Here is a 27424-nt window from a genome sequence, read left to right as displayed (position 1 = left end):
TTTTATACAGAAAAAAGTGGTGAGTGTCTGGAATGCACTGCTTGGGGTGGGAATGGGAGAAGATATGATAGAGACACTCAGATAGGCAGAGAATGGAGGGATTTGCACCGTGTGCATGCAGAAGAGATTAGATGTCTTTCGACGAATTAGTTCAGCGTGACATTGTGGCTGAATAGCCTGTTCCTGTGCTGTTGTACGTAATTTGAACTGGAGCCCGTGCATTTCTCCTCTACCTGTGTCCAGTCTGGTCCCATCACCCAGTACTCCCGTAGGCTGCCTGTCCTTTGACAGCCTGGGTATAATGTCACCATTTTCAGCTTCCAGCACCTCACTTCCACCCCAGCCACCCACCCCCAGTACTGTAACTCCTAAAAGCCCCAGCTCGTTCAGACCACTACGTCTTCTCCGCTTTTAATCGGTTCACCATCCTCAACTGTGCATTCATTTTCCCCAGTCCTACACCCTGGAATTTTGCCTGCTAAAACGCTCTGCCTTGTTACACCCCATACAACATCCTTCCTGACCTAGTATGTTCTACAATGCTTCGACTTTTTTTGTATAAAGTCACATGTCATGGAAATAGGTCCCTTGACCCACTTGTCCATGATTTTACACTTGTCCCAACTTATTCTCCTTCAACTCGCCCCAGACTCTGCCCCTCACCCACGCACCAGGGACAATTTACAGCAGCCAATAACCTGCACAACCTTAGGATGAGGGACGAGACAGGGGAGGCCAGAGGAAACCCACACCTTCACAGAGAGAACCTGCACACTCCACACAGACAGCAATGGAGGTCGTGATTGAGTCGAGGCCTTTGGCACCGTGAGGCAGCATCACCACTGTGCCACTGAGCAAAAAAATATTTATTTAGCACTTGTTACCTATCTACCAGCCACATCAGACATAGGAGCAGAATTAGGCCATTCAGCCCATCGGGTCAGTTCCATCATCTCATCGTGGCTGATTTATTATTCCTCCCATTCTCCTGCCTTCTCCCCGTAACTTTTGATGCCCTTACTAATCAAGAACCTATCCTCCTCACCATTAAATATACACAATGGCTTGGTCCCCACTGCATCACTGTGCTATTGCTACCTTTTATTTACCCTGTGACATGGCCTGGCATGTTAAGCGTGCTATTCAGAACATAGAACATTGCAGAACATTACAAAACCCTTTAGCCCACAATATTGTGCCGACCTTTTAACCTTCTCTAAGATCAATCTACTCCATTTTTCCATCATCCACGTATCTACCTAAGAGTTCTTAAATGTCCCTAATGTATCTGCCTCTGCCACAGCTCCCGGCAGCATGTACCATATATTCACAATTCTTTGTGTAAAAAAACTTATCTCTGACGTCCCCCATACTTTCCTCCAATCACCTTAAAATTACGCCCCCTCCTATTAGGCACTCCCACTCTGGGAAAAAGTCTCTGTCTATCTACTCAATCTTTGCCTCTTATCATCTTCTAGATAGATAGATAGATAGATATACTTTATTAATCCCGAGGGAAATTTGGTTTCGTTACAGCCGCACCAACCAAGAATAGAGCGTACATATAGCAATACAAAAAACTCCAACAATCAAACAACAAAATGCAAAACTATGCCAGATGGAAAATAAGTCCAGGACCAATCTATTGGCTCAAGGTGTCTGACCCTCCACGGGAGGAGCACCTCTATCATGTCATTTCTCATCCTCTTTCTCTCCAAAGAGAAAAGCCCTCGCACACTCAACCTTTCCTCATCAGACATTGTGGAGGAAAAATTAAGCTTGAGGACTAAGGGTTAACAGAAACATAGGGATAGCATAATAAAAAACAGAATGGGTCTACGTTTCTTGTACTAACTGACAATACATCACGTCATTAATGAGGAACCGTTGACCCTCATCTGAGAGGCAACATGATTAATGGTTTGTTTTACACTCTGATCAATGTGGAACCGATTGTGTAGATGCCCAATTTTGTGTAAATAGTGGAAACAGTGTCTTGAGACCTGCTGTCCTAATGTGATTGGATTTGCTATATAAATTCGAACTGTAACCTTACATTGGCAAAGTCATTGTTCCCTGGAAGGACGACTCCCTGTGATATCACGAAATAAAGGCAGTAACTAGTTTTGAGATCTTTGTCTACTTTTGTGTTTGATCATTACTAAATTCTCAGATGGAATCGCACTCTAATCCATGAAGCACCCTGTTAAATCCCCTCTGAACCCTCTCTAAAGCTTCCACATCCTTCCTATAATGAGGCAACCAGAACTGAACATGATATTCCAAGTGTGATCTAACCAGGGTTGTACAGAGCTGTAACATCACCTCACAGCTCTTGAACTCAATCCCCCAACTAATGAAGGCCAGCACATCGTATGCCTTCTTGGCAACCCAATCAACTAACTACAAGTTATTGTTGTAGGACCTCACTCCTCAGCCAGACTCCACCACTATCCCCCGACAGAATGGAAATGCTCTACTTCTCCAAGCATGCCCAAAGGCCTTGCTCATCGTGGTTGTAAAGTAGTCCAAGAGGGAGCATGAATTTAAGGTGAATGGCAAAAGTCAACAGGAACTGAGTGAGAGTTTTCATGGTCATGGAGAAAGAGTGGGGTGTGGAGTAGCTGGACGGTTCTCTGTCCTAGATGAATGGACTCTTCCTGTGCTCTACCTTTCTATATATCCAAATTACAGTTGTCACCCTATAATGCCCCACAACGTGCCCCTTCCTGAAGTTGTTTTCCACCAAACCCAGCCTCCAAGGGAACATGAGGCTGACAGTATCTGTCTGTAATAGTGACCATCACTGTCTCTCTGTCCCCCTCTGCAGAGATTGAGCAGATCGAAGCCATCGCCAAGTTCGACTACGTTGGCCGCTCGCCACGGGAGCTGTCGTTCAAGAAGGGAGCCTCCCTGCTGCTGTACCACAGAGCCTCCGAGGACTGGTGGGAGGGACGGCACAATGGGCTGGATGGTCTCATCCCACATCAGTACATTGTGGTACAGGACATGTAAGTGTCTGTCCCCAGGGGGTGGTGCAGGACGTGTGTCTGTCCCCAGGGGGTAGTGGTCTCATGGTGTGGTGGAATGTGGAACGGGTCCGTTGGCCCAAGTCGTCCATGCCGACTGTGTTGCCCAGCGAGCTTGTCCCATCTACCTGTGTGTGGCCCAGAGCTCTTTACACATCTCCTGTCCATGTACTTATCTAGATGTATTTTAAATGTTACCAATGTGCTTGGCTCAACCACGATTTCTGAAAGCTCATTCCAAATACACACCACCCTTTGTATGAGAAGAAGCCTCTTATGTCCCTTTTAAATCTCTAGCCTCTGGCTAAACTCTATTGTTTTTAGCTTATCTTCCTTGAGAAAAAGGTTTTCACATTGTCTATGCCCCTCCTGATTTTATATACCTCTACCAGGTTACCCCTCAATTTATAGACAATAGGTGCAGGAGTAGGCCATTTGGCCCTTCGAGCCAGCACCGACATTCACTGTGATCATGGCTGATCATCCACAATCAGTATCCAGTTCCTGCCTTATCCCTATAACCTTTGATTCCGCTATCTTTAAGTGCTCTATCCATCTCTTTCTTGAAAACATCTGGAGACTTGGCCTTCACAGCCTTCTGGGGCAGAGCATTCCATACATCCACCACTCTCTGGGTGAAAAAGTTTTTCCTCAACTCCGTTCTAAGTGGCCTACCCCTTATTCTTAAACTATGGCCTCTAGTTCTGGACTCACCCATCAGCGGGAACATGTTTCCTGCCTCCAGTGTGTCCAATCCCTTCATAATCTTATATGTTTCGATAAGATCCCCTCTCAGCCTTCTAAATTCCAGAGTATACAAGCCCAGTCGCTCCAATCTTTCAACATATGACAGTCCCGCCATCCCTGGAATTAACCTTGTGAACCTACGCTACACTCCCTTAATAGCAAGAATGTACTTCCTCAAATTTGGAGACCAAAACTGCACACAATACTCCAGGTGTGGTCTCACCAGGGCCCTGTACAGCTGCAGAAGGACCTCTTTGCTCCTATACTCAATTCCCCTTGTTATGAAGGTCAGCATGCCATTAGCTTTCTTCACTGCCTGCTGTACCTGCGTGCTTGCTTTCAGTGACTGATGTACAAGAACACCTAGATCTCGTTGTGCTTCCCCTTTTCCTAACTTGACTCCATTTAGATAATAATCTGCCTTCCTGTTCTTACCACCAAAGTGGATAACCTCACATTTATCCACACTAAACTGCATCTGCCATGCATCCGCCCACTCACCCAGCCTGTACAAGTCACCCTGCATTCTCATAACATCCTCCTCACATTTCACACTGCCACCCAGCTTTGTGTCATCTGCAAATTTGCTGATGTTACTTTTAATCCCTTCATCTAAATCATTAATGTATGTTGTAAACAGCTGTGGTCCTAGCACTGCCTGCCATTCTGAAAGGGACCCGTTAATTGCTACTCTTTGTTTCCTGTCAGCCAGCCAATTTTCAATCCATGTCAGTACTCTGCCCCCAATGCCATGTGCCCTAATTTTGCCCACTAACCTCCTATGTGGGACTTTATCAAAGGCTTTCTGAAAGTCCAGGTACACTACATCCACTGGCTTTCCCATGTCCATTTTCATAGTTACATCCTCAAAAAATTCCAGAAGATTAGTCAAGCACAATTTCCCCTTCGTAAATCCATGCTGACTCGGACCTATCCTGTTACTGCTATCCAAATGTATCGTAATTTCATCTTTTATAATTGACTCCAGCATCTTTCCCACCACTGATGTCAGGCTAACTGGTCTATAATTCCCTGTTTTCTCTCTCCCTCCTTTCTTGAAAAGTGGGGCAACATTAGCCACCCTCCAATCCACAGGAACTGATCCTGAATCTATAGAACATCGGAAAATGATTACCAATGCGTCCACGATTTCTAAAGCCACCTCCTTAAGTACCCTGGGATGCAGACCATCAGGTCCCGGGGACTTATCAGCCTTCAGACCCAACAGTCTATCCAACACCTTTTCCTGCCTAATATAAATTTCCTTCAGTTCATCCATTACCCTAGGTCCTTTGGCCACTATTATATCTGGGAGATTGTTTGTGAAGACAGATCCAAAGTACCTGTTCAACTCGTCTGCCATTTCCTTGTTCCCCATAATAAATTCACCCGCTTCTGTCTTAATTTTGGTCTTAACTATTTTTTTCCTTTTCACATACCTAAAGAAGTTTTTACTATCCTCCTTTATATTCTCGGCTAGTTTACCTTTGTACCTCATTTTTTTCTCTGCGTATTACCTTTTTAGTTATCTTCTGTTGCTCTTTAAAAGTTTCCCAATCCTCTGGCTTCCTGCTCATCCTTGCTATGTTATACTTCTTCTCTTTTATCTTTATACTATCCTTTAATTCCCTTGTCAGCCACGGCCTCTCTTTACTCCCCTTAGGTTCTTTCTTCCTCTTTGGAATGAACTGATCCTGCACCTTCTGCATTATTCCCAGAAATATCTATCATTGTTGTTCCACTGTTATCCCTGCTATGGCATTGTTCCATTGAACTTTGGCCAGCTCCTCCCTCATAGCTCCATAGTTCCCTTTGTTCAACTGTAATACTGACACTTCCGATTTTCCCTTCTCTCTCTCAATCTTTAGATTAAAACTTATCATATTATGGTCACTACCTCCTAATGGCTCCTTTACCTCGAGGTCCCTGATCAAATCCGGTTCACTGCACAACACTAAATCTAGAATTGCGTTCTCTCTGGTAGGCTCCAGTACAAGCTGTTCTAAGAATCCTTCTCAGAGGGACTCCACAAACTCCCCTTCTTGGGGTCCAGTACCAACCTGATTCTTCCAATCTACCTGCATTTCCCACATTACAGGGACTAAGGTCTACACAACCTCTCCTTGTAGCTTAGACTCCCAAGTCCAAGCAACATCATGGTAAACGCTTCGTGCACTTTCTAGTTTAAGAACATCTTTTCTAATGACAGGGTAAATGAAACTATATACAGTACTCCACATGCAGTCTCGCCAGTGCCTTATATAATATACCAGCAGCATAACTTCCCAACTTCTGTACTCAGTGCCCTGAAGGATGAAGGTCAGCGTTCCGAACGCCTTCTCTCTGTGATAACATTTTAGAGTGAGCTATGCACAAGAAGATCCTCACTCTTAAAAGGACTGCGCCCAGAATTTTGTGCAATAAGTACTCATCTCCTCCATAAGTACTTTCTCACCCATCATCTGACCGATGGGATTACCCAGACCTGTGGCTGCAAGAAAATCTGCAGGAAATTAGCAGGAGCAGGCCGCTTGGCCCTTCAAGCTTGCCCTATCACGCCTTAAGCTGGGCCAGTTTCTCACAGCCCCCAAACTCCCCCAGCTTTCAAATATTTATACAGTATACCAGGGCAGCACGGTAGCTAAGTAACTGGAGTAACACTAGTACAGCCCCAACAGCCTAGGTTCAATTCTCACCGCTGTTGTTGTAAGGAGTTTATACATTCATCCCACTTTCCAAAGAACTAAAGGTTAGGATAACTGGTCACATGGGTGTAATTGGGCCGTGCTGTATCTCTGAATAAAAAAAATAAACATTTATCAGCCTCCTTTTAAATATCTCCAATGATCCAGCCTCCAGGTTAAAGAATACTATACCCTCTTGTTTGTGGCTATCCCACTGATGGGAACATCTCAACATCCCCTCAGGATCATATATCTTCCAATAAGATCACCTCTCTAAACTAAAACGAACCTCAGCTCTAAGCTCATTATAAACCTGGAGAATGGGCATCAGCAGAAACCGCGAAGAAGTTTTTTGCCAGTCCTTCCAGTGCAGGAGTTTGGGTTAGATCTGGTTTTGACTGCTATCCCAGCTGCAAGGCTTCTCGGTTGACCAAGCTTGGCTGATCTTAACTTACTCTCAACTTACTCCAGCTCCATAAAACACAGCTGCCATAATGTCAGTGTGCTCAATCAGAGGGGTGGCCTTGCACAGAGACAAAAGGGCAATAGCAGAGGGAAGTCGACTCCATGGCAATCGGTTAGTCAGCTTAGACTGGGTCCTCTCTGACACAGAGTAGTCAGAGCTTTACTTTGTAATAAGCCCCCATCGCAGCGTCCCTGGGTCAGAATGACAATCACCCAGGCTGACCCTCTGTGGTCTTTCAGGAGAGTGTGTCCGTATGCCCTCTCCGTGGGAGTATCCTGAAGAGAAGCTGGACCCTTCCCCTTCCCCTTCCCCCGGCAGATAACCTGGCAATCAATAACCCAGTGAATACAGAAGGTGATTTTTCCTGGCCGCCACCCATTTCAGTTCTATTTCCCATTCCCATTCCAACATGTAGGTCCATGGTTTCCTCCACTACTGCAAGGAGGCCACTGTCAGGCTGGAGGAACAACACCTCAATATTCCATCTGGGTAGCCTCCAACCTGACAACATGAATATCGATTTCTCTACCTTCCAGCGGTTTCTTCCCCTCCCCCTCTCTCTTTCCATTTCCCCATTCTGGTTTCCCTCCTACCCCTTCTCCTCACCTGCCCATCACTTCACTCTGGTGCCCTTTCTCCCATGGTGCACTGTCCTCTCCGATTAGAATCCTCCTTCTTCAGCCCTTGACCTCTCCTACCTATCGTCTCTCAGCTTCTCGCTTCATCTCGCCTACCTTCTCCTCACCTGATTTCACCTATCATCTGCCAGCTGCCATCCCTCCCACCCCCCCCCCCCCAACCACACACACCTTTTCATTCTGGCTTCTTCCTCCTTCCGTTCCAGTCCTGATGAAGAGTCTCAGCCCAAAACATTGACTGCTTGACCTGCTGAGTTCCTCCAGTATTTTGCGTGTGTTCTGTTAAATAATTAAGATCGAGTTCCCCAGAGTATAACACTTCAAAGCTTCTTCATCAAGGTTATGAGAGACGCTTTGTAAATGCAAGGGTATTAACTGAAGGAATACTGACTTCTGCCTGCCTTCCTCAGGGATGACGCCTTCTCCGACAGCCTGAGCCAGAAAGCGGACAGTGAGGCAAGTAGCGGCCCACTGCTGGATGACAAGGCCTCCTCGAAGAACGACCTCCAGTCTCCTTCGGACAACTTGCCAGAGTTTTCCTTCGGAGGTATCCTGGGCAGGTACTCACCCCCTTTCTTTGACCACGGTCAGTTCGACGCCCCTTCAGTGAAGGCTCTCCTTGTGGCCTACCTCGCAGAAAGAGTTTAGAACAAATGGAAGCCTGCAACTCTTGACACGAACTGTCAAGATTTGGTGCCCAGTGAGTAAATGTCTCATTTAATGCCAAATAGGCTGAGGTTCCTCCTTCCGTAAAATAATACCGCCACTGCGATTCGTCCCTCTTTCTCAGTGCTGGCGAGATTGGGCTCATCCGCAATGCCACATAAGGATAGGTAGTCCAGTTGTGTAGGTGGTTAGCATGACACTACCACAGCACCACTGACCTGGGTCAGACTCCCATCGCTGACAACAAGGAGTTTGCACGTTCTCCCCCCCACCCCCCCATCACGCGGGTTTCCTCCATCTGCTCCTGTTTGCTCCCACACGTACGGGTTAGTAGGTTAATGGGTGGTATGGTTGTAATTGGGTGGCAGAGATGTGCTGGGCCAGTAGGACCTGTTACTGTGCTGTATCTCCAAACACAATGTCTGGAGCAGTGGAAGAGGTTGGTTTCAGAAGTCACTTGCATCATATAACTGACTGCATTTGTACTGCCCGGGTCTGTGGGTGTGGCAGGAGAGATAGGGAGAGTATCTCACACTGCCCATCATCCCAGGGACCAGAGTGAGACTGGTATCAGCTATGACCCGGATTCAACCCCGATCCTGAGCTCTGTCTGTGTGGAGCTTTCATGTTCTCCCTGTGACTGCCGAGCTGGGCAGTCTCTTCCCTCAGTCAGAAGGTTTTAGGGTCATCTTGACTTGACAGACTTCAGCATCGACCAGCACTGCCTTCCACCGGAGACATTAATGCAAAGGCTTGCCTGCCCTCTCGGATCAATGTGGGGACACAGGGAGGACAGCTGCTGCCTCACGGCTCCTTTGACCTGGGTTCAATCCTGACTTCAGCTGCTGTCTTTGTGGAGCTTGCATGCTCTCCCCGAGACAGGGTGAGCTTCCTCTGAGTGCTCTAGTCCTTCCCTGCGTTTCTAAGACGCCCAGGTTGGTAGATGAATTGGCTGCTGCCCATTGTGTAGGTGAGTGGTACAACCTGGAGGGAGATGATGGCGGTGTAGGGGGATTGGTGTAAATGGCTGCATGATGGCTGGCATAGAGTTGATGGGCTGCAAGAGCCTGTGTCTGTGCTGTACGACACTAAAATATTGCACATCCATATTTCCCTATGACATTGGAGGTCATTCAGTCTTAAGAGTCTGGGCTGGTTCATAGAACAATCCCACTCTTCGGCTGGTTTTCCCTGTAACCTATTCTTCCCACAGTCCCATTAAGTCGCCACAGATTCCAGGACTTACCTACACACTTGGGGCAGTTTAAAGCCACCAATTCATCCACTGACCCTGCACGTCTCTGGGACGTAGGAACTGTGGTAGCCAGGGAAAACCCACACAGTCATAGGGAGAAGGGGAAACTCCACCCACACAGCACCCGAGGCGGGAATCGAACCCGGCTCACTGGGGGTTCGAGGCAGCGGCTCTACCTGCTGAACTAGTGGTACCACTGTGAAGGAGAGGAAGGAAATTTCCTGACCAATCTGTAGCTGATGCCACTGATCCACCTGATGTCACAGTGGCCATGCCTGGACTTAGTGGCTGTTCTAATAATGACCGCTCTTCCAATGCCCTCTGATGTCCGTGACCTCTGAACCGATCTTCCAGTGCCGTCGTTTCCGTTTTAGGGTGCGCTTAAGGTCAGACGGAGCCGCCATCCAGCGGCGCCGGAGTGGAGGGGACGCCCACAGCCCGGTCAGGGGCTCCGGACCGGCCATCGATACACCCCCACGGGCAGCAGCCTGCCCCAGCAGCCCCCACAAGATCACCGTCAGCCGGGGCCGGATGGAGAGCCCGGAGAAGAGGCGGCTAGCCACCTTCGGCAGCGCCGGCAGCATTAATTATCCCGACCGGAAGAACCTGGCAGATGGGCACCCCATGCGGCAGACATCAGTCTCCACCCGTCACAGCAGCCTCGGCGACCACAAGGCATTGGAAGCAGAGGCACTGGCTGAGGTAATGATTAAATACAGATTTATTGGATGTATTAGATTAATGATTATCATGTGTGCATCGAAACATACAGTAAAATGCATCATTTGCATTAACAACCAACACAACCCAAGGATGTGCTGGGGGCAGCCCACAAGTGTCACAACGCATTCCAGCGCTGATATAGCTCGCCCACAATGTTCAGCCAACACACTACAGAACAAGCAGCAAAACAGGCCCCTTTCCCACACACAGACCGCCACCCCCAGGACAGGCAGCCTCCAGGCCTCCAAGCTCCAGTCCTCTGTCTCAATGGTGGCATGTGAGAGAGATAAGACCATAAGGCGTAGGAGTGGAATTAGGCCATTCGGCCCATCGAGTCTGCTCCACCACTCTATCGTGGCTGATCCCAGATCCCACTCAACCCCATACACCAGCCTTCTCAACATATCCTTCAATGCCCTGACCGATCAGGAAATGATCAACTTCCGCCGTGGACTTAGCCTCCACTGCAGTCTGTGGCAGAGCATTCCACAGATTTACTACTGGGATCTGGGAATACTGATCCATAGTTCTGTGAAAGTGATGTTACGGGTAGATAGGGTGATAAAGAAAGCTTTTCGCACATTGGCCTTCATAGATCAAAGTATTGAGTACAGGAGATGGGATGTTATGCAAAGTTGTACAAGAACTTGGTGAGGCCTAACTTGGAGCATTATGTGGCCTACAGGAACGATATCAGTAAGGTTGAAAGAGGGCAGAGGGAATTTACAGGGATGTTGCCGAGACTTAGGACCTGAATCACAGGAAAAGGTTGAACAGTTTGGGACTATTCCTTGGGGCATAGAAAAATGAAGGGAGATTTGATAGAGATATACAAAACTATGAGGGGTATGGATAGGGTAAATGCAAGCAGGCTTTTTCCACTGAGGTTGGGTGAAACTGGAACTACAAGTCATAGGTTGGGGTGAAAGGTGAAATATTTAAGGGAACCTGAGGGGGAGTTTCTTCACTCAGAGGGTGGTGAGAGCATGGAGCGAGCCGCCAGCAGAAGTGGTGGATGTGGGTTCGATGTCAACATTTTTGTTAAGTACATGGATGGGTGAAGCATAGACAGATATGGTCCAGTCACGGATCGATGGGACTAGGCAGAATAACGGCTTGGCACAGACTAGATGCCTTGACTAGGTAAGCAAGCGTCTTTCAGAGAACTATGGACTTGTACCTCAGAATCTCTCCGTATATTATCACTTCCCAAAGTGCAACACATCATATGTGCCGGGATTAAGCTCCATCTCTCATTCTCCACCCACACCTACAACTGATTACATCCCACTGTATCCCTCAGCAAGTTTCTACACGATTCACCAACCACCAATCTTTGTGTCATCAGCAAATTTATTAATCCACCCATCCATGTTTTCATTCAAGTCATTTATATGCAGAATATCACAAACAGCAGAGGTCCCAGTATGGATTCCTGCAGAACACGATTATTCACAGACCTCCAGCCAAAATGACCTATTGACCTCAACCCTCTGTCTTCTCAGGCCAAGCCAATTCTGAATTCAAATGGCCAAGTCACCATGGTGTCCATGCATCTTACTCTTTTGGGTGAGCCTACCATGAAGGACCTTGTCGAATGCCTTACCAAAATCCATTTCGACGAAGTCCATTGCTGTACCCAATTCGATCACCTTCATCACCTCCTTGAAAACTGCTCACAGAGATTTATTCTGTAGGCAAAAGAGAGTGCTGATGCTGGAATCTGGAGCGACACACAATCTGCTGGTGGAACTCAAAAGGACAGGTAGCATCAGCCCCCTTTACATCTTTGCTCTCCCACTCTAAACCTGAAGAGGAATTTCTTTAGCCGGAGGGTGGTGAATGTGTAGAATTCTTTGTCACAGGTGGCTGTGGAGGCTGCACCTTGGGTACAATCGAATGTTGAAAGGATCCCACCACTAATCACATCCCTTACCCGACTCTCTGCTTTCCGCAGGGATCACTCCCTACACAACTCCCTTGTCCATTCGTCCCTCCCGACTGATCTCCCTCCTGGCACTTAGCTTTGCAAGTGGAACAAGTGCTACACCTGCCCTTACACCTCTTCCCCCATAAACCATTCAGGACACTTCACCTGTGAGTCTGTTGGGGTCATCTACTGTATCCAGTGCTCCTGGTGTGGCCTCCTATATATTGGTGAGAACCAATTTAGATTGAGAGACTGCTTTGCTGAGCACCTACATGCCGTTCACCAGAAAAAGCAGGATCTCCCAGTGGCCACCCATTTTAATTCCACTTCCCATTCCCATTCCGATATGTCCATCCATGGCCTCCTCTACTGTTGATGCGGCCACACTCAGACTGGAAGAACAACACCCTATATTCCGTTTGAGTAGCATCCAAACTGATGGCATGAACATTGATTTCTCAAACTTCTGGTCATGCCCCCAGTACCTCCTTCACCACTCCCATTCCCATTTCCTTTTCTCACCTTATCTCCTTATCCACCCATCGCCTCCATCTGGTGCTCCTCCCCTTTTCTTTCTTCCATGGCCTTCTAAGGTCTCCTATTAGATTCCCCCTTCTCCAGCCCTCTATCTCTTTCACCAATCAACTTCCCAGCTCTTTACTGCTCCCCTCCTCCAACCTCCCGGTTTCACCCATCACCTCGTGTTTCTTCCCTCCCTCCCTCCACCTTCTAACTCTGGCTCCTCGCCTTTTATTCTCCAGTCCTGATGAAGGGTCTTAGCCCGAAATGTCAACTGTACTCTTTTCCATAGATGCTGCCTGGCCTGCTGAGTTCCTCCAGCATTTTGTGTGTGCTGTTTAGATTTCTAGCATCTGCATATTTTCTCTTGTTTGAGGCAGGACAACGGAGTTGGAGGGAAAATAAATCAGCCATGACTGATTTGCAGAGCCGACTCGATGTTCCTATGTCTTATGGTGTATGCCCTCTTGTTTTGGAGTCCCAGGTGACGGATCTGGATCTGAAACATCGACTCTCCATTCTCCCCACAGATGCTGCCTGACTTGCTGACTTCCTCCAGTGCTTTGTGCATTGCTCAGGGTCCCAGGAATTGGTTCCAAACAGAACATAGAACATCACAGCACAGTGCAGGCTCTTCAGCTGACGCTGTTGTGCCAACCTTCTGACCTAAGATCAATCGAGCCTTCCCCTCCTATATAGCCCTCTCTTTCTCTATCATCCATGTGTCTGTCTAAGAGTTTCTTAAATGCCCCTAATATATCTCCTTCTACCACCTCCCTGGCATTCTCCGTGTAAAAAAAAACTTAACTCTGACATCCCCCCTATATTTTCCTCCAGTCACCTTAAAATTATGTCCTCTTGTATTAGCCATTTTCACTTTGGGGAAAAACTCTCTGGCTATCCATTTGATCTCTGCCTGTTATCATCTCGTACACTTCAACTAAGTCACCTCTCATTCTCCCAGAGAAACAAGCCCGAGCTCGCTCATCGCATCCTCATAGACAGGTAGCAGGGGAGGGAGAGCGAATTGACAGAGTAGGCATGTGGCCGTTTCTTTTTTTTTTGTAATTTATTTTTTATTGAAGTTCATCATCAAACAAACATTTCCATAAGATGTATTTCAGATACTGTACATATATATCATATAGTCATATTTCTCACAAATTTCCACATAATATTTATCTGAGGTATAGAAAGGAGAGGAAAGAAAGAACAATCAAAAGAAAAAAACTATGTACAAAGTAGGGAGTGATCTTTTTTTTAACAACATATTCATTGACTTGTGAGAATAAAATCAGGCCTATGGGGTGTTATGTAGTTGAAACATTTTTCCCAGTATGAACAAACTTGTCCCAACTTATGATTAACAGAAGCTGTTATCTTCTCCATTTTGTAAATGTCCATTGTAATTTCCATCCATACATTTAAAGCTGGGCTGTCCTGTGATAACCATTTCCTGGTAAGGGTCTTTTTACCAGCCATCAGCAGTATATTCACTAAATATTTATCTGTTTTAAACCATTCTTGATGTATATACCCAAAATATATGGTCTTACTTGGTAAGGGTATTTTACATTTAAAGTGTCTTGTAGGGCATTGTGTATCCCACTCCAACAGACTCTGATAACGGGACATTCCCAGAAGATATGCTAATGGTTCACGTGGCCGTTTCTGCACAGTGATTTTGATTTTCCTTTCTGCTCAGGATATAGAGAAGACTATGAGCACTGCCCTGAATGAGCTGCGGGAGCTGGAGAGGCAGAACACGGCCAAGCAAGCGCCCGACGTGGTTTTGGACACGCTGGAGCAGATGAAGAACCCGCCGAGCGGGGCGGTGAACTCTGAGCCGGCCAGCCCGCTGCACACCATCGTCATCCGCGACCCCGACGCCGCCATGCGCCGCAGCTCCAGCTCCTCCAGCGAGATGATGACCACCTTCAAGCCGGCCCTGTCCGCCCGCCTGGCGGGCTCGCAGCTGCGGCCCCCCCCCATGAGGCCCGTGCGCCCCGTGGTCCAGCACCGCTCCAGCAGCAGCGGCAGCAGCTCGGGAGTCGGAAGCCCAGCCGTGACTCCTACCGAGAAGGTCTTCCCCAACAGCGGGGGTGACAAGTCCGGCACTATGTGACCCGTCCGGCCTCGGGAGCGTGGGTCTCATTCCCAGTATGAAGCACCGCCTGAACAGAGAGAAGGGAGCCTTCCATCCAGGCTTTGGCTTCTGTTCCCGTCCTTTTGATTAACGAGACTGAGGTAAACGGGTAGTTGATGCCGTTTCCCTGGTGAAACCGGTTTGCCAAGAGCAGGAGATTAATGTCGGCCCAATCTCCCTGCACATCCGCAAAACCGCCTCCACTTCAACGACACCGAGGATGAACGGCCCTTAATCTGCACGTCCTGAGCAGGCTCAGGAGAGCTGCCAATCCAAGCAATACAAGCAGATTCAGGGGCCGCACTCCGTGGGAGTGAAGGAGGAAAGACGGTTTGGGAGGAGGCCGCTAAGGAGGAGCAACAAGACACATTTCATCTCAGCTCTGACTGAGAACATCTGGGAGTTCCCTCCACTCATGGCAACTGGAACATCTCCACATCCACTCCTCCCTCACAATGTTTTTGGTTAAGCCAACTACTCTGGTGCCCAGTATCAACACTGTAAATAGATGGCAGAGGCAAGAGCTTCACTCCTCCTGCTTGTTCTGAGCAAGTGGGGGAAGGGGGAATTGACGTATACATATTGTAGCACAGTATTATGAGTTTAATGATTAACTAATTAATATTACAGTTGTACTTAATGCAGCATAACGTAACAATAATATGGAAGTTAGGCAAAGAGTGTGTGTCTAAAATATGTAGATTAACTTATCCTACTTTTTGTGAAGCATTTAATCTATGTAGTATTCCTTTTGTAAGAAAATGTTTTCGATGTACATAGTGTCACAGAAACAGGCAAAGGGACTGTGTGATATTTAATGTGATATTTCATCATCTCCTTGGACAACTGCACATGATCGTTAAGGTTCCTTTAGTTTACACTAGGGTGTGTGAGGCGTGTGTGTGTGTGTGTGTGTGTGTGTGTCTGTGTGTGTGTATACGCGCGTGTGTCTCTGTGTGCGTGTGTGTGTGCACGCGTGTGCGGGGGACGGTATAGCTGGCTCGTGTTTTTCGAGGATTGATGTCACTGCGAGATTAACATCAGTCGTTGTAGATGTCAGACTTTGGAAAGACTCCTGAAAGGTGAACAATTCAGAGGATGTTCGTTTTGTCCGTGTGCCCCTTCAGTTATTGTAGACAGCATTACAAACTGTGTAAATGGGAGTCCATTGAGCTTGTATCTTTGGCCATAGAATAGGGCAGGTGGTCTTTGCATGGCATTTAATTATCATCCTTGTATAAGGCAGGAGCCCCCTCAGCCCCCTCAGCTTGATTCAGGCTGGGGCTTCTCAAGGTAAGCTGGCTGACGTGTTACCTTGCCCCTTCCTCTCTCTCCAAGACATTGACTTGCTGGGAACAGACAGGCAAGCACTCACCAACGTGGTTTACTTCCACCCCTCACACACGAGCCTAGAGAGCAAGTTACTGGTGCCAGACTGTGCGATGCTGAGGGAACAGTGGAGTGAGAGATATCGACTGGGATAATAATTCCCCTACCCCACCACCTCTATATTATTCTGTAAACTCAGGGACAAAGATGGTACCTGGGTTGGCAGCTGCCGGGCTCGGGTTACTCGGCACATGTTGACACCGCTGCCCAAGCCTGGTTAGGAAAATTCATTTACAGACCAGCAAGCCAGCCGAGAGTCATAGAGTTATACAGCACAGATACAGGCCCTTCAGCCCAAATCATCCATACCTGTCTAAGCTAATTCCGCTTCCAGTGATTGGCCCAAATCCCTCTAAACTTTCCTATTTATGCATCTGTCAAAATGTCTTTTAAAAGTTGTAACTTCATCCATGTCCTCTACTTTCTCTAGCAGCTTACTCCCTATACTCACCACCCTCTGTGTGGAAAAAGCTGTCAGTCATGTTCCCTATAATTTTTTCCCCCTCTCACATTAAATCTATTCCCTCTGGCTTCAGACTTCCCTACCCTGGGGAAAAAGATTATGACTATCCACTGTATCTATGCCCCTCATGATTTAATAAACCTCAATAACGCAACCCAACCTCTTACCCTCCAAGGAAAACAACTGCAGTCTTGTTTTATAGCTCAAGCTCTCCAAATCCAGCAAAACCCTTGGGAATCTGTTCTGCACCCTTTCCAATTTAATGACATTCTTTCTGTAGCTGGATACCCAGAGTAGCACAAAATGCTCCAAGGGTGGCCTCACCAGCGTCTTGTACAGTTGTAACATGATGTCCCAACTCTTGTACTCAGTGGCCTCACCAGCGAAGACAACCGTGCCAAATGCCTTCTTCATCAGGTGGTCACGATGAGGCTGCCCTAAGGTTGGAGGAGCAACACCTCATATTCTGTATGTAGCTTGTAACCCGATTCCTCCTTCTTCAGCCGTTTACATCTTCCCCCTATCACCTCCCAGCTTCTCACTGTTCCACCCACCTACCTTCCCCCTTCCTCTATCACCTGCCAACCTGTACTTGTTCCCCCCCCCCCCCAATGTTCTTATCTAGCTTCTTCCTCCTTCCTTTCCAGTCCTGATGAAGGGTCTCGGCCCAAAATGTTGACTGATTATTCCTCTGCATAGAAGCTGTCTGGCTTAATGAGTCCCTCCAGCATTTTGTATGTGTTGCCCAAGTGATATGAGTGACCAGGGTTGTGATCAGAATCAGGTTTAATATCACTGGAGTATGTTGTTTTGCACCAGTACACTGCAATATGTAATATTAAAAACTTACAATAAGAAGTATACATTCAAAATTAAATTAAATAGATAGTACAAAAAGAGAAAAATACTAGTGAGGTAGTGTTCATGGCTCATTGACCAGTCAGAAATTTGATGGCAGAGGGGAAGAAGCTGTTCTTGAAACACTGACTGTGTGTCTGTAGGCTCCTGTACCTCCTCCCGGGTGTCAACAATAAGAGGGGATGGAGATCCTAATGATGGATGCTGCTTTTTTGAGGTATTGTCTTTTGAAGGTGTCCTCGATGCTGGGAAGTCTAGTGCCCGTGATGGAGCTGGCTGAGTTTATAACCTTCTATAGCATTTTCTGATCCTGTGCAGTGACCCGTCCAAACCAGGCAGTGAAACAACCAGTTAGAACGCTCTCCACAGTACATCTGTAGAAACTTGCAAGTGACATACCACATCTTCTCAAACTCCTAATGAAATATAGCTGCTGCTGTGCCTTCTTTTTGGTTGCATCAGTATTTTGGGCCCAGGATAGATCCTCAGAGATGTTGACACCCTTTCCACTTCTGATCCCTCGATGAGGACTCGTGTGTGTTCCCTCGACTTCCCCCAGTCATTCTCTCAGCTTGTTTACCCTGGTTTACAAGCCAGATGTGAGAAATTTCTACCCCATCATCATTGACTTTGGTGGAGTATCTGGGCTGTTGCTCAGGTCACAGTGGGAGAAGTGGCTATAATGACTTGGTAACGTCTGTGACCGAGGCTGTGGAAGGAAGTGCTATAACACGTCACTATCACTCACTCTCGCAACTGGCACACACTCTACAAGTTGCATCCAATAAATCACTGCTTGCAGTTGACTGATGTTCACAGGCTTCCTTTGCTGATATGGTATCATAGTACAGCTTGTTCAACTTGCTCTCTTATAGTGTCATATACCATGGGAACACGTCCTTCAACTCACCAACTCCAGGCTAACCATCTATTTACAGTTAAATACACTAATTCCATTTTATTCTCCCCACTTAAACCCCTCAAGAACCTATCAATCCCTGCCTTAGATACAGCTAATGACGTCCTCCACTGCTCTCTGTGGCAATTAATTCTGCAGATAAACCATCTGCTGAAGAAATTCCTTCTCATCTCAGTTTTAAATGACACCCCCTTATTCTGAGACTGCACCCTCAGTTCCCAAAACCTCCTACTAATGGAAACATCCTCTCCACATACATTCTATTCAGGCCTCTCAGTATTCGACAAGTTTCAATGAGTTTCCCCCCCTCATTCTCCCGAACTCCATCAAATCCAGGCCCAGAGATATCAAATATCCCTCATACGTTGAACCATGGGAATCTGTTCTGCACCCTTTCCAATTCAATAAACAGCATTTTATCAAATCCAGGCTCAGAGGTATCAGACTCTCCTAACACGTTAGACCTTTCATTTCTGGGATCGTCCTTGTGAACCTCCTGCTCTTGTGTTGCTCCGGGATGACCCCCCACACCTCATTTCATAATCTGAAACTTGGCATGTTGTTTTTTTCCATAAATCAATGACCTTGCTGGCCTGTACAGAAGGAACCCGGGCCTGACCCTGCAAGGCTACAGGCCCAACTCAGCCTTGTGTTCTGCGGGTTTATTAACCTGGGAAAGCGAGGAACAGGGCAGGCCCAGTCTGGCCTGGTACAAACAGGGATCTGCCCAACAAGCAGTAAGATAGGCTGCCTTGTGCTATAGTCATCCATGGGAATGTAGAGGTTGTCCAGTGTGAGATACTGATGGCTGAGAGCAATGACTATTGTCAGTATGAAGAATTATGGAAAACCTAACCTGCCTGGAGTGGTGCTCAATAAATCTCTGCTTTTCTAGGAACACGGTAGACTGCAGATGCAGGAATCTGGAACAACAATCAGTCTGCTGGAGGAACAGCTGATTTCCTCCAGCAAAATGTTTCCTGCAATGGGAGAGCCTGGTGGTTATAAAAGAGAGTCTGTTCAATGTCTGCACAATTGTGTGTATGTGGGCATGTACGGGTGGAAGTATGAGTGTGTTTCCGAGTGTTTGGTAACCAGTTTGCTAGTGTCACATGTACTGAGGTGCAGTGAAAATCTTTTGTCTGTGTTCCACCGAGACAGATTGTTCCATACACAACGACATCAAAGGGGTACAAAAGGAAAAATATACACTGTGTTGCAGTTACCAAGACAGTGTACTGTGAGAGTGTGTGTGCATGTGTGTGAGTGTAAGAGACACACTGTTGCAACATGAAGCTGCTCTGAGGACAGGGTCAGAGACCCACCGTTTGTCTGTGTGCCATGAGCCCCACATTGGATCTGTGCTCCACCTGCCTGCACTGATACGGTTGTCCTATAAAAGTGGCAAAGTTTTCAAGCGCCTGTCCTGGGAGCTGGCGATGGTCAATGCGAGCAGCCTGACAGCCCGTGCAGAGCTGGAGAAAGTACCTGCAGGGGAGCACAAACCGAACCGACTCGTGTCTATAATGGGCTTTAAAACGGAAAACAGCCTCTAGCAAAGGAAAGCCCCTCCCTGTCACTAACATATTTCCCACACATGATGATGTTCCAGTACCGCTCGGGACTTGTTGATGGACTTGAAATGTAAAAACGTATATTCAAAACTCTATGTATTGCAAGCACAGTGTTCAAACAAACCACCAGACCTCTCAGAGTGAGCCTAAGGGATACGTTCCCGTGTGCTTTGGAACAGACAGCTGTTAGTTTATTAATTTTTCTTCTTGGTTTCCTTACCTTCCCTACATTCTGTTTCCCAGTGAAAAGGGGTCTTCATGTGCAGTGTAGGGCAGGAGGACCAGTTGACAAACTGTGGAAGGTTATGGCCCCAAAATGGAACTTGAGCCAGCAACCTTCTGTTTCAGAGATGACTGCACTGCACTTTCCGCTGGGGCCCACTTGACGTTGCTATAGAGATTAGAAAGATCAGATTCTGTCTTTGGGAAACCGGTAGCAGGAGGGTACAGGTTTAACATGATTGCCAAAGGGAGAGGTGAACATAGAAATGTTCAAACGGTTGGCCTGATCTGGAACCAGGTGTGGGAGAGGGCAGTGAATGCGGTTGCTTTGCTGAACTGGGTGAAGAGGAACACGGTGCAGGGATGTGGGGACAGATCAGACTAGTCGGCTTTTTCCCAAAGTCAGCATAGGCACAAGGAACTCTCTTGCGATGGAGACATGGAGTCAAGGAGTCACACAGCACTGAAACAGGCCTTTTGGCCCATTCTGTCTGTTCTGACCATCAATCACCTACCTATACCAATCCCATTTACCATTATTTGGTCTGTAGTCTACTGTACATTGGCAAGTATTTGTCCACATACATCAAGAATATTGTGAGAGTACCTACCTCCACCACATGGCGTGTTCCAGATACCAACCACCCTGTAAATGAAACAATTTTTCCTCAGATCCCCTCTAAATTTCCTGACTCGTTACCTTAAACCTATGTCCTACAGTATTTGACATTTTTTTAAATGGAGAAATGTTTCCTACCACCTACACTGTCATTCCTCTCATAATTTTGTACATCTACATCAAGTTCCTGTCAGTCTCTAAGGAAGACAGGCCTGTCCTATTTAATGTCTCCTTATCAGAGAAACATTCCATCCTAGTAAATCTCCCCCTCCAGTGCAATTACATCCTTAGTTTTAGTATTTTTTTGAGAATCCCAGGAGACTCAGATAGTATTAAACTAATTTTGAAAGGTTCAGTATATTAAATACAAGCCAGTTAAAATCTACACAGAAAGTTAACAGGAGTGATTCCACTGAGAATTAAAATAATTATGGTTAAGATAATCCAAGGACTCAGTTTGAATTTGGGATCATCAATTTACTTTAAAAAACGTAAACTTTAAAATAAATACTGGAATGTATTTGTTTATTGAGACTTGATAGAGGTTGGCGCTCGTGTTCGGGTGTGTTCGTTCTAAGGGAACTGTTGGGCATCTACTAGATGCAGCTTCAGAGCTGCAGGCTCCTTTAGTTTTCCTTCCCTCCTTTCAGAGGGAAGGAGGGATGAGAATCAATGAAAGAATGAGAACCAGAGGGGCGGGACTCAGGAGAAGGGTGGGGGAATTGGCAGGATTTCTCCCAACGTCAACACAGATTGAAGTATAGGGAATGAGGGGGATGGAATCAGTGTAAGAGTGAGGTACTGAAGAGATTTTCATCTTTGGAAGAGTGATAAGACCTTCAGTGAAGGGAAGATCCTGAAGTGGAGAGAAGAATATGTAACTGGAGGGATGGATCATGGATGAATGGTGAGTGTGAGGGATTGGTCACACTTGGGGTGAGAGTATAAGATGGTAGGCCTCAATGAGCTGAATAGTCCCTTCACTCTTTACGTTCTCATGGTCTCCTGGTCTCCTGCACCCATCTCTCCATTTCCAATTACTCTGTGGTCAGTATCTGATGTGTTCTACTCTGAATGAACCCAATTGCTCCAGTCAGATCATTACTTTTGCAAACTGAGGAGCCTGCTTCCATCGAAATATATAATTATGGTAGATGTGGTGCTATGGGGCGTAGAGTGGCTGACTCGAGTATTTTTAATTCATTTTCACATGTCTTTGTCACATGCTCAGCTGCCTGTGATGGTGGTGGGGGGTACAGCAGATGCTATTGGTTTATTACAGTCACATGCTCAGAAAGGTTTTTGTTTGTGTGCCATGTCTTATATAACATTGAGGTAGTGAAAACAATATTTTGTTGCAGTTACAGAGAAATTAAAGTGCAGATAGACAAATGAACTGCTTGGGTCACAACAAAGTAGATTTGAAACCTAAAGTTCACCTTTAGTGCATGAGAGGTTGGTTCAAGAGACTAATAACAGCAGGATAGAAGCTGCCCTTGACCTTGCTGGTCCTTAAGGCACCTAAGTTGTTAGACTGATCTAACAGATTCAGATTTATTTATTAACACACAGTGAAATGCATCCTTTGTGTTAATAACACCTAAGGAGATGCTGGGGACAGCCCACGAGTACCACCACAAATTCTGGCGTCAACATAGTTTGGCAGAACAACACAAAACACAATTAAAGAAAAACAGAATATAACAAACAGCAAAACAAGCCCCTTTCCCCCACCTCCCCTCCCACCCACCCACACACACACATACAGTCAGTCCACCAACTTCAAGACAAGCTTCAAGTTTCCAGTCCTCGGGCTACTGGTGTCATGTAAGACAGGAAGATTAAGGACATACGATTTCTTTCCCTGTCAATGGTTTTTCAGCAAATTTATAGTAACCTTATTGAAAAGCAATTGAAAAATAGAAATTAATCCAATAATTAAGCTATGATGATGGGATTATCAACTGGATCATTACCCCAGACTGCTTCCTTTATCGGCCAATGACATAACCACAATTTTACTATATCGCTTATCACATGTCTGAATGGGCAAGGGCAATGAAAGGGATTGGGAACCAGCAATGGATCATAGTCAACAAGACAAGCGTTCCTTCCCGCACGGCGGTTGCCATTGAGCTCCTCTTGCTTGTTGTGATCTGGTACAAGATCTTCAAACCACTCAAAGATATGCTGCAAATTCTGTCAAGCATACTGATGATTCTTGCTTCAAGTTGAGATGAAATAGAATTAGCCTAATCCACTCACCAAGAGTTTGCACTTAGCTAAGTAGCTTTGATGTTTCATTACAATGGAGATGTTTAATTTGATATCTGAAACAGTAAATAATATAGTAACTTCATGGACTAATTTTCCTCCATGTACGTGGGGGTTAACAATAATCTCACTCTCTGTGTTTAATAAAACTCATTTGGTTTCTAATTATTTTTTTAAAGTATCCTTTGGAGTATGACATTTTATTTTGGTACAGTGACTGGATGCTCACTTTTATCCCCACAATGTTTGTTCATATTATGTGCTATACATGTATATGTACATACAGTATATATATAATATATATAAAAAATGTCTTGCTGTCTTTCTTGTTCTCTGCTGTGTGAAGACGTGCTCACTCATTCCTCTCTAGTCTTTCTCCTTTCCGAAGCTGGCAGTGCTCATTGACAGTGTTGACATGTCAAAAGTCGAAGGGCGAAGGTGAGGGGGATTCTGTTCCTTCGCTGCACTGCTCCAGCACGCGGAGAGTGGGTTCTCTCGGTCCATATGCTGACTCGAGGCTTCCTTTGGCAGCTTGCTGGCCTGCACATCACATCTCTCAGCCATTCCAAGCTATCACACCATCAGAACGAGGAGCTTTGTACCTTCAAAATGAGAGGATCAGAATAATACGGGGGACGCTGTGGGGGGGGGGGTGGGGTAGAGGAACATACAAGATTCTCTTTCAGCCAGCACTGCAAATATACAACAGTACCTCATCGTCGCATTCCTCCCCAAGGCAGTGTCCTTCTGTTCTTGCAAACGCTCTCCATTTTCCAGTACTTTGTTTCCAAAGATCTTAAACCATAAGACATAGGAGCCAAATTAGGCCATTCGGCCTGTTGAATCTGCTCCATCATTCCATCATGGCAGATTTATTATCCCTTTCAACCCCATTCTCCTGCCTTCTCCCTGTAACCGTTGATGCCCTTACTAATCAGGAACCTATCAGCCTCCACTTTAAATATACCCAATGACTTGGCATCCACAGTTGTCCATGGCAATGAATACCACAGATTCACCACCCCCTGGCTAAATAAATTCCTTCTGATCTCCGTTCTAAAGGAAGATCTTTGTATTCTGATGCTGTGCCTTCTGGTCCTGGATTCCCCCATTACAGGAAACACGTCCACTCTGTCGAGGTCTTTCAATGAGATCTCCCTCGTTCTTCTAAACTCCAGCAAGTACAGGACCAGAACCATCAAACCCTGCTCATATGTTAACCCCTTGGTTCCCAGAATCATTCTCGTGAACCTTCTCTGGGTATGCTCCTAAAGAATCAACCAATACATCAGGAAACGTTCTACATTTTCCGTTTGCTGTTCTTCAGCATCTGCCTTTCTGGTATGAATTCCTCTCTCAACCTTTCCTCTGCCAAAGGAGCATAGGTCAGGAATCTGCAACTGGATTAGTTTGCATGATGGACTCAGCTGTGGTCACAACTCTCTGCTGCCTCTTATGGCCTTGGCCCATAAACAGTTGTCATGTACAGCTATGACGCATCCAGACGGAATGTTTTCTATGATGTCAACACCTTTGTAATTTCCTTCTGCTCCCTCTAAGTCGCTCTTTCCGAGGTGGTAGAATTCAAAAGAATCCAGGGTTGTTAGAACGTCTCCCATCATTTTCAATCAACTTTGGTCTCCAAATGAAAGTGTATAGTTACAACGAGGCTGGAACCAGCATTTGTGCGATTGGAATCTGGAGCTGAATGTTGTTATGTTGTGTGATGTTAAAACGTTAACCTAATTCAGAGGAAGACACGGGAGTCTGGGAATGCAGGTCTAACTTCATGTTTACTTTAAGCAAGGCGCACATATATCACATGGTAGCATGATGACATTTACAATTCACATATTTATAAATAATAACCCAGAATGAATTATTTAAATAAACAAGAATGCTTAATAAAATAATATATATATAAGATTACTCAAATATTACTGAAATATCAAATATACAATTCTCTCTGCTTAGCTATAAACTCCAACTCAACTATATACACGGTACACTATATAATACAACTACAGTCATCCACAGTGTAGTAAATTTTAAATTGTCCCATTCAAGCCTAAAGATTTAATCGCTGTGGAGGATTTCTTGCTCTTGTGTGATAATGTCTTTCCTGACAAGGGGGAATCACCCTGCTTGGCAGGTGAGACTTTCCTCCATTGTGGTTGTGGGAGTTGACTGTGAGACTGCAGGAAGTGGTTCTGACAGCTCTGGACATCTTTCTCCTCCTTTCCTTTTAGTTCGTGCATCTTGATCTTGGAAAGGTACATTTCATTCACTGGAGTATTCTCTTATTAATCCTTCTATTGCTCCCTTTACGATCTGATCTCTCCTCTTGGTTTCCTCATCCACAGCGTCATCTGACGAAGCCTCTGTTTTTGTATCTCCATTGACTCCTTTCTTTTTGGCCTTCCATTTATCCAACTGGCTCTGAACTTTGCATCTACTTTTACAAGCAGCTTTTTGTCTCTCACTTGAAGTTCATGCAATAACCTTAATGCACACAGAGTAAATTCTGGCTCTTTATACTCACAAAAGTCAAATGCTTGCAATTATCCTGAAGCTCCTTGAACTCTCTTCCAGCTTGTAACCAAGCCACATTTTACAAGTAATTGCCTAATTAACATATCAGAAGCTTTCTCAGATGTGTTGCTTATGAAAACAGTTGTAGTTGGACCATTGCTTTCATCACTTTTACAATTCCTCTGAACAGCATGGTCCTTCCCTGGTCCAATATGCTTTCCAACCAGAAGCACAGAGGATGGCACCAATCAATGCTTGTTTGCCTTCTGTTGGGCAATGGTTCATGGTGTACAGCATGGAGACAGACGTGACATCATCCAGTAGTTTTTTTATTTCACTTTCAGTTGACTCTATTGCAAATGGTGGATGGATCTCCAATCAAGTTGCAGTTTTCTCAGCCATTCACGTCCCCATAATGCTGGTCCGTCTGTTTTTACCACCTACAAGCCCAATGTGGCTTGTTAGTTGTTTAAATTCACTGTCATGAATGTCATTCCCACAGGAGTTACCTTTCTCTGGTGTAAGTTCTTAGTTGGATATCTGCAGGCTTCAATTTAGTATCTTTGAAATGCCATTCAAACTCATTTTATGGAATGACTGAACCAGTGAACCATTTTAATTAATTCGCCATTCACTTCTGGCATAAGCCATATTGCTTATCTCTTTCTCTCACTCTCCTTTTTCTCCCTCCGTCCCTCTGAATATACCCCTTGCCCATCCTCTGGGTCACCCCCTCCCTTGTCTTTCTTCCCGGACCTCCTGTCCCATGATCCTCTCGTATCCCCTTTTGCCTATCACCTGTCCAGCTCTTGGCTCCATCCCTCCTCCTCCTGTCTTCTCCTATCATTTTGGATCTCCCCCTCCCCCTCCAGCTTTCAAATCCCTTACTCACTCTTCCTTCAGTTAGTCCTGACGAAGGGTCTCAGCCTGAAACGTCGACTGCACCTCTTCCTATAGATGCTGCTTGGCCTGCTGCGTTCACCAGCAACTTTGATGTGTGTTGCTTATCTGATGGTAGTTTTCAAATTGTAAATCTCAGTCCCGTGTTCCTTTCATCATTACCAGGTTTTTGTTCAACAGCATGCAGACTAGTACTCTTTTTGAAATTACAACTTGACTTTTAAACTTTTTCTCTTCTCTGTGCAATCCACTTATTTTTGTGTGCCCGGCATGTTCCTTGAGTGTGTCCTACTTGTTTTTATTTTCTGCAAGCTTCACCCTTAAATCTGCATTTGTTTGGTGTATGTGAGCCCCTACCACAATGGTAACATATTTGTGTCTTCCACAGTGAGGTCTGATGCAAAATACTCATTTAGTTCATCTGCCATGTCCTTGGCCCCCGTTATTATTTCTCTGACCTCATTTTCTAGACGTCCTATATCCACTGTCAATTCTCTTTTATTTTCTATAACACTTTGAGTACTGTGTTTGTTACCCTTTTTGATTCTGCACCTCTAATACACTGATACTCACCCTGCTGGCTGCAATTTTGTCCTATCATCTGCCTGCTCTTTCTGAGTCTGACTGCACACTATCTTTGCTTTTTTACCATCCAACCTATCCTGAGTCCCCTCACTCTGGTTCTCATCCTCCTGCCAAATTAGTTTCAACCCTCCCCAAGAGCTCTAACAAACCTGCCCGCAAGAATATTGGTCCCCCTCAGGTTCAGGTGCAACCCATCCATTTTGTACAGGTCATACTTCCCCCAGAAAAGATGCCAATGATCCCAGACCTAAAGCCCTGCCCCCTGCTCCAGCTTCTCATCCACGCA

The 27424-nt window shown here is 45.9% G+C and overlaps 1 protein-coding gene across 2 annotated transcripts in view; it reads left to right on the top strand.

Annotated features, from left to right (window-relative positions):
• The window catches only part of srgap3 (SLIT-ROBO Rho GTPase activating protein 3), a 289258-nt gene extending 265511 nt beyond the window's left edge, over positions 1 to 23747 (top strand). For both annotated transcript variants that reach the window (XM_063067831.1, XM_063067830.1), the window contains exons 19-22: positions 2831 to 3011; positions 7975 to 8124; positions 9860 to 10187; positions 14363 to 23747. In XM_063067831.1, coding sequence (XP_062923901.1) covers positions 2831 to 3011; positions 7975 to 8124; positions 9860 to 10187; positions 14363 to 14782 — 1079 coding nt within the window. In that variant the 3' untranslated portion in view covers positions 14783 to 23747. The remainder of the gene's footprint in view (positions 1 to 2830; positions 3012 to 7974; positions 8125 to 9859; positions 10188 to 14362) is intronic.
• Positions 23748 to 27424: the final 3677 nt, after the last annotated feature.

This window comes from Mobula hypostoma, chromosome 15, assembly GCF_963921235.1.
Source record: "Mobula hypostoma chromosome 15, sMobHyp1.1, whole genome shotgun sequence".
Lineage (NCBI taxonomy): Eukaryota > Metazoa > Chordata > Chondrichthyes > Myliobatiformes > Myliobatidae > Mobula > Mobula hypostoma.
This window is presented reverse-complemented; position numbering and strand designations above follow the sequence as displayed.